Genomic DNA, 8,431 nt, shown 5'->3' on the forward strand with positions numbered 1-8,431 from the left:
TCCAGAGATAAGAAAAATATGCAGCTAGGATTGAGAATGGCTGAAGTAGAACACTGGGTGGAAAACAAAGCTGATATAGTCCCCTCAGATTTGCATTTGGGAATCACCTGGGCATCTTAGTAAAATCCAACTTCTGATTCAGCAAGCGGAGTCAGGCCCAGGAGGCTGAGTTTCTCGCAAGCACCCAGATGCAGTTGGTTCATTTTCCACAGTAAGGATGCACAGATGCACAATCACCTTTTTGTGTGTATGGTCTTTCTCAGCCCTGATACCTGCCAACCATGTTTTCTTTGTTTTCTTGGGCATTCTTCTTACCCTTCTCATGTCCTCATCTCCTTTCAGGTAAAATGAGATTATGAACACACCTATCTCACAGGGTTGAGGGTTACATAAAATCTTCTACCTAAGGTCTTTTGTAGAGTGCCTATCACATAGTGCTCAAATGTTCTCTTTTTCATCTTCACAGTCTTTTCTGGAAAAAGTAACTTTAAAATCAAATGTTGATTCCAAGCCCATCCTAATCCAAAAGCCCTTTCTTCCTCCATTCTTAAAGGTGGTCCTCATATTAAATATCTCCATTTCTTCTGTAAAATGGCGCTTTGCCATATTACAGGACTTTCAACTTGAGTAGAAAGTAAGAGTTCCCCAAAAATACAGGAAGGGTGAAGGGCAGGAGCCATGTTGGTATGTGGTGTGTACAGGTGAGTGTTTGGCTTTTTAAGCCTCTCCTGTGATGCACAGCTGTACTTCTGCTTGCAGGAGTCACTCTCACTTGGCCTTGTCGTCAGTCGTTGGGAGGCTTTCTAAGTGCCTATCTTTCTTTTGCTGACAGGAAAGAAAAACTCCATTCTTCTGCAAAAGTTCCAGAAGGATCTGAACACTGGTGTTTTCAACAATCAGGAGAACGAGATCCTGAAGCAGATTGTGAAACACGACAGGGAGATGGTGCAGGCAATCGCTCCCATCAATTATCCTCAAATGACAACCCTGAATTCTACACCCTCAACTACGACCCCGACCTCCCGCATGAGGACACAGTCTCCACCGGTGTACACAGCGACCAGCCTGTCTCACAGCAACCTGCATTCCCCCAGTCCCAGCACACAGACGCCCCAGCCGTCAGCCATCCTCTCGCCCTGCTCCTACACCACCGCGGTCTGCAGCCCTCCTGTACAGAGCCCTCTGGCCGCTCGAACTTTCCACTATGCCTCCCCCACGGCCTCCCAGCTGTCACTCATGCAACAGCAGCCGCAGCAGCAGGTACAGCAGTCCCAGGCGCCGCAGACTCAGCCGCAGCAGCAGTCCCCGCAGCCACAGACACCGGGCAGCTCCACGCCGAAAAACGAAGTGCACAAGAGCACACAGGCGCTTCACAACACCAACCTGACCCGGGAAGTCAGGCCCCTCTCCGCCTCGCAGCCCTCGCTGCCCCATGAGGTGTCCACTCTGATTTCCAGACCTCATCCCACTGTGGGCGAGTCCCTGGCCTCCATTCCTCAACCCGTGACGGCGGTCCCCGGCACGGGCCTTCAGGCAGGTGGCAGGAGCACTGTCCCGCAGCGCGTCACCCTCTTCCGACAGATGTCGTCGGGAGCCATCCCCCCGAACCGAGGAGTCCCTCCGGCACCCCCTCCACCAGCAGCTGCTCTTCCGAGAGAATCTTCCTCAGTCTTAAACACAGACCCAGACGCAGAAAAGCCACGATTTGCTTCAAATTTATGATCCCTGCTGATTGTCAAAGCAGAAAGAAATACTCTCATAAACTGAGACTATACTCAGATCTTATTTTATTCTATCTCCTGATAGATCCCTCTAGCCTATTATGAAGAGATATTTTAGACAGCTCTGGCCTACACGTGAAATGTAAAAATATATATACATCTATTACAAAATATATATCTAAATTCCCAAGAGAGGGTCAAAAGACCTGTTTAGCATTCAGTGTTATATGTCTTCCTTTCTTTAAATCATTAAAGGATTTAAAATGTTGTGTAAGATTATTTATTTCTAACCGACTTTTACTTAAGTCCTTTGATATGTATATTTCTCTATTTTATGAAGAGTTCTTGGATTCAATGGAAACAAAACTGATTTTAAAAAGGCGACTCAAACGAGCTAGAAAATAGCACCAATCCAAACTTTCTTTCATTAGCTGTGTCTCTGCATCTAAATTGTTAATCATTAATGATGGAGAATTAAATAACAAATCCCATTTTATAGATCTAAATTGTATGTCGGTGCTTTCAATTTTGAATTAGGTTAAAGGATGCACTACTTGCTTGGCCACTGTAGGAGACTAGCATTGCCACTGTTAAGAATACCACTAACCTCAAACATGTTCATTGATCTTTCCGAAAGCTGAGGGAAAATTAATATTTGTCTTCATGTGTTATCGGACTTTTACCAAGACTCGATCAATGTTAGTTGTAAATAACTTTTTCAACCCAAATAAAAATAGCTATTCTGTCTTGTATGAAGGTAAAAGTCATTGTTTAAGAATTTAGTTTTATTGCTTCACTTCAAAACTTAGAGTTTTAAATTTTACAAAACCTGATTGTGAGAATTATTCAATTGTAATGCAATGGCTTGAAACCTACAATATTATTTTAACCTGCAATGTTTTATGCAAAACTGTATGCTCGAATCTACAAATTGCTTGTATTACACCAAAAATCATTACTTTTCTTTCTTCTTGCCATAATTAAGCATCTGAAAATAGTCCCTGCATGCTTCTGGGGGAAAAAAATAGGTTCAGATCAGTCATTGTAGGGAAAGGCTTACAGTATTTCTTGTTTCTAGAAAACATAACAATTCATTAATCGTCTATCTTAAAATTCCTATAAGGCTGACTTGGATCTCTGACTTAAGTCTAGAAGTGAGGTTTTCACTTTTATTTAATATTATTGCTATTATTATTATTTAAACAATTATTTGTAAACCACAGCTTGATTTGGAGTTAAGTGTGGTCTGTGTCTTCACTGTAGCTGGTAATTTACTATGGTGTTAATTTTAAAAAATAAATTCAATACAGCATCACATCTGTTTGGGAACCCACATTTTGCTCTATGTATATTGTAACTAAGTGGTTAGTAAACCTTATGGCATGTGGTGACTAATGTAGCCCATATATAAAAGGTTTGTCATTTTTAATGTGTTGAAAATACTACAGACATGGTGACGAAAAGCAGGGATAAAGTTGAATGTCTGTGAGCATTGTTTGTCTGTTTTCTTAACTCTTTCCATGGTCTGTGAGCACCTGCTTCTTCTCAAAGAACTCCCTTAGTAATCATTTGTGCCTAATGTATCCCACACATGTGGAGTATGACTGGAACACAATTGGAAGATTCCCAGTAACCGGCTTCTGTAAATAACCCAAGTTAAGAGCATGACCTAAAGTGGAGGTCTCCAGTATCTCTGACACTGGCAATACATTTAAGAACGTACAGAGATCACACATTAAATGGGGCAGGGCCTGCAGATAGACTTGAGGACAGAAAACAAAAACAAAAGCAAAAACTCTAAAGTGGATCCTTGCTGCCTGTTATGCCTTTTGCGGATATAATACCTATAATACCAAAATGAGTTGTTATGTTTAATTTCAAACAAATCCAACTTGTGTGGAAGTAATCAACAATGCTAGTCAATGTAATGTAATGATCAATATGCTGGTGACATATGATGGCATGTCAGGAATACTGTTGTAAGAAAGGGGTTGTTCAGTCTACCTAGAACCTATGGGAAAGCTGCAAGACCATTTACATATCAGTACAAAACTCCTTTATTTTATTAAAATATGAGAATTAACTTCAATTTATTAAGATTATGTATCAGTCCTTTAAATTATTAAAGGTTTACATTTGATAGGATTAATGGATTTGGTAGTGAAATATTTTTATATATATATATAAATTTTTGGTTTTTTATTTTGAGCACTATTGGGAAACATAAGCAAAATTCAATTGCATGGTCTTTCAGTGCAACCATACAATTTTTATTCACTTTGTAATAGAATGGACAAAAAAAACTAAGGTTTATATGTTAAACTAATAAAATGGTACAGGGTAAATTATATACATATATGTATGAATGTATATATAGTTAGATTAAGGAAAAAAAATTACTCACATTCCTGTAATATAAAGGTCCATTGCTAGTTGAAAAGTGACCTCTTTTCTCTGTACATAGTGAAGCCCATACGTATGGAGTTTTAATTTGTACAGAAAGAAATGTATTATTGATTTGTCTTTCTGCTGCTGGGAAGATAATAGAATAGCTGATTCTTACAATAACTGTATGATCAGGGATGAGTTAGAATATTTCTTTTGTCTTTGCTCAAAGCCATACATATATAAATATATATAAAGATTATTAATAAATTCAACAAAAAATAAACTACAATCATGAATATTTTATTTTATCAATATATGCTAATCAAATGTTTTATTTTATTAATGAGTACAGCTTTGCCTCTTTCTATTTTTACAACCTAAAATTTCCAAGAGAACTTATACTTGATAATCACATAAAATCAGTTATAATGTATAATTCTGGAATGAGAGGACTTTAAATAGAACATGGATTTTTCAACCACTTTGTTTTACCTTTTCCATATAGTAAAATACGAGCTTCTTTTCCTTTTGGCTCTGTGCCTTTTTAGAATGGGGTTGTTCTCCAACTTCAAAACACAGCTATTTTATTAGATATACAGATGAGAAATAATTTTCCTATAATTGTAAATAATTGTCCTGTAAGATATTTATACAAACCTATTTTGTTATAATAGTTCTATAACATACCTATTTTGTTATCATAGGGCCCAAGGCCTATAGTAGGCCCAATGCCCTATTATAACAAAATTGGTTTGTATAAATATATTCATATTTATAGCCTTGGGCCCTGCAAAGGTATTTGGATAGTGATAGAACCTCCCCATACAAGTGGGTTTTAAATCAGACACAAAACCCTGAAATAGAGTTTATCATAATGAGAATAAGTAGTGAAGCATTCCTGAAAACAAGGAGATAAATAATAGCAATGGCAATATATTCTATTCACCAAAAGAAAATAGCTTGTCTCTAGGTCTGGATGACCTCTTCATAAGTGAATGATTCCCTGATGAATGCTGTTCCACTTTAAAGAGATGGTTATTTTGCAATTTATAAACTTAACATACTATTTTCAGGTCACTACAAAGTACATAGTCAAGTTATTACCATTATTCCTATAGGACATGGAATGGTTTAAACAATATGACAGGTTTAAAATTTTACATGATTTATTTCAAACCCTGAATTATTTGTACTTCACATTATGAGCAATCTCTATTGTCTTTCACGACTATTTTTAAAATCTCCATACGTCCTCTTTCAGCTTAGGTTTTTATATTTGTTAATTTTACCATGTCACTTTGCTTCTATGGCCTTCACTTGCGTCATTTATAATGTTAAGCTGTTTGAATGAGGTATCTCTCCATTATACCTTTATCTTTTTAGAACATGTTCCATAAAACCCATGTGGTTATTTTGTTCATATGTGCTACAACTAGCAAACTGTTATTTTATGTTCACCTACCTTAAAAATTACTCATACTCTACTATGGAAAAGAAACATGGTCCTTATAGAATTGAATACTGAGCTATTTTAAGTCCTGAAAAGAATGATCAAAAATTGCTGCATGAGCCAAATTATAGCTCAGTTCTGTAACTGTATTCAATATGGTTCTTTTCAAGGAAAATGGGATAGAGATTTTCATTGAAAGATTTGATGTTGTATACTTAGGTGAGTATACCTGCTATTGTCACTCGAAAACAATGACTTTCTTAAGCAATTTCAATTTTTTCCTTTTTAACAACCCTGTACTTGCACAACCCTGCTTCCTTGCTTTACCCTAATCCTGACCTTGCTTCCAATTCAGGCTCTGACATGGACAAATGGAGATTTTAAGGATTTTTTATGAGAGATGCCTTGCTGACATTCCCTGTCAACCTTGAAAATTGTTTAAAGATGATATTAAGAGAACCTATATATAATGCTCTGAATTTGTCTCTAAGGTCCTTGATGTGGAGAGAATGAGTAATATATTCAATTCTGGAAAAAGAATTATTTCGTGAAAAATTAAACCTGCTTTTCTAAAATGTGGAGGTTTAACAGAACACAGCTGATTGGGAACACTGGCAGTTCAATGCAGCTGGAGCGTATCAGGGGAACCGAGATGGAGTGGGAAATATAAATTTCAAAAACCTTCTGAAAGGCTTTTAACATCAGGGCAAAGGTTTTACAGTGTTATATTTTCTATTCTTAATTTGAGTTTATCAATGGGGAGGATTCACATTGAAATGTCTGTTTTGCTAATGTAACAAGGAATAATTTATGACAGAGAAAAAATTGGGGGCTATTTATAATAGAGGGTTCTGGGTCCTAAGGAAGGTCCTAGGTTTGCTAAATAGAGTAATGGGAATAGGAAACTGAAAGTTGACTTGCTTTGCATAAGATAAAGAATATATTGTGGCAGGGAAGAGGGACGAGAAGATAAGAGCTAGAACCTGTGAGAAGGGAAAGAAGTGATGAAATAATTTTGACTCAAATAAAGCAAGTTCTCAGGCCAGGTGTGGTGGCTCATATGTGTAATACCAGCACTCTGGGAGGCCAAGGTGTGAGGAACACTTGAGGCCAGGAGTTGGAGACCAACCTGGGCAGCATAGTGAGATCTGGTCTCTACAAAAAAAAAATTTTTTAATTGACCACGTGTGGTGGTGTACTCCTATAGTCCTAGCTACTCAGAAAGTTGAGGCAGAAGGATCGCTTGAACCCAGGAGGTCAGGGCTACAGTGAGCCCTGTTCATGCGGCTGCACTCCAGCTGTGGGGGCGGGGGTGGCAGAACAAGACCCTTTCTCAAAAAAAAATCAAAAAGGGAAGCAAGTTCTTTAGTTCCTATTAGAGGTACCACACACTCTCCAAAGATCAACAAAGGTGAACATTGTGTGGAACTATTTTATTTCTACTGTAACATCAATGGCCATTTACTCCCAAAAGGAAACATCTTTTTTTTTTTTTTTTCCAGATAAAGTCTGGCTCTGTTACCCAGGTGCAAGCGCAATGGCAGGATCTTGGTTCACTGCAACCTCTGCCTCCCAGGTTTAAGCAATTCTCCTGCCTCGGCCTCCCGAATAGCTGGGATTACAGGTGTCCTCCACCACACCTGGCTAAGTTTTTATATTTTTAATACAGATGGATTTCACCATGTTGGCCAGGCTGATCTCAAACCCCTGACCTCAAGTGGTTGGACTGCCTCGGCCTCCCAAAGTGCTGGGATTACAGGCCTGAGCCACTGTACCTGGCCCTTCTATTTTTTTTTTAATTTCATGTAAGCAGAGAATAATATTTATTTATTCAATTGAACAAGTCTGAATAAATTAGTAAATATAATAATTCTTCAAAAGAGAAATACCATTTTATGTTTCCAATAGATATAATTGAATTCAAGTAACATAGTTATTCAGACTTTTTTTTTTTGAATAATGGAGTTTTGCAACAAACAGTTTGTAATTTTACCAAACTTACCATCATTTTCTACAGAGACTATTCAGATGTGCAGAGGCAAAGAGACTTTCTTAAAAGGGTTTTATTTCCTGTTAAATTTGTGACAAAAACTCCTGAGAAAGGAAAGATTTACATTTGAAGGAAGAAAGAACATAACTCAAAGAAATTTGAAAGATTCAAAAAGAGTTTTACAGATATATTCTCATTTCTTTCTCATATTTGTTCAAGATCTTAGTTTCCAAGCATTTAAAATTAAATATTGTTTGCCTAACTCTTCTAACATCTATTACCAACCTAACCTAGTACAATTCTATTTAAAATGTGCAGTTCTAAATGTCCCCAGGTGCCTCACTATGGCAAGTGTGGTGCATGGAACTGCGGCATCAGTATCACCCCGAAGTTTGTAAAAAGTGCAGAGGGCCTTACCCTGTACCTCCAGAAGTCTGCTTTTGGACAAGATCCCCAGATGATTCATATGTGTGTTAATATTGAAAAGAGTGGTGCTAGTTAGTCCTGGAGGAGGTAAGTTTTAAGGGCATTTTAAGGGACCTTTGAAGTGTTAAGACATTTCTGGAGATGACAAGTCAAGATAGTGTGGGATCTTGGCTAGACAGGGAAAGCGAGAGAACATTAACTCAACACGAGGAACCTGAAACCGGTGACAAACCACCTATGTCATAATTTTATCCTGAACTATCCAAAATGTACTCTTGGTCATGCTGTCTAACCCAGCCTGCCTCCTGGTACTTGCTAATTAGAAACAAGGAAGAGAAAACTAGTATGTGTTAGGTACTATAATTTCCTTATTTTAGATAAATTTTGGTGGCATAGCTAGCAATGCTTCTTGATATCACATCAGTACAATGTGTCTGTTGCCTTCTGTAACATTTT

The 8,431-nt window shown here is 37.7% G+C and overlaps 1 protein-coding gene across 1 annotated transcript in view; it reads left to right on the forward strand.

Moving 5' to 3' along the window:
- The window catches only part of HCN1 (hyperpolarization activated cyclic nucleotide gated potassium channel 1), a 382,069-nt gene extending 377,671 nt beyond the window's left edge, over positions 1-4,398 (forward strand). The window contains exon 8 of the mRNA XM_002744995.6: positions 833-4,398. Within this exon, the coding sequence (XP_002745041.3) occupies positions 833-1,722 (890 nt within the window). The 3' untranslated portion in view covers positions 1,723-4,398. The remainder of the gene's footprint in view (positions 1-832) is intronic.
- The last annotated feature ends 4,033 nt before the right edge of the window (positions 4,399-8,431 follow it).

The sequence above is a fragment of the Callithrix jacchus genome, chromosome 2 (assembly GCF_049354715.1).
Source record: "Callithrix jacchus isolate 240 chromosome 2, calJac240_pri, whole genome shotgun sequence".
Taxonomy (NCBI): Eukaryota; Metazoa; Chordata; class Mammalia; order Primates; family Cebidae; genus Callithrix; species Callithrix jacchus.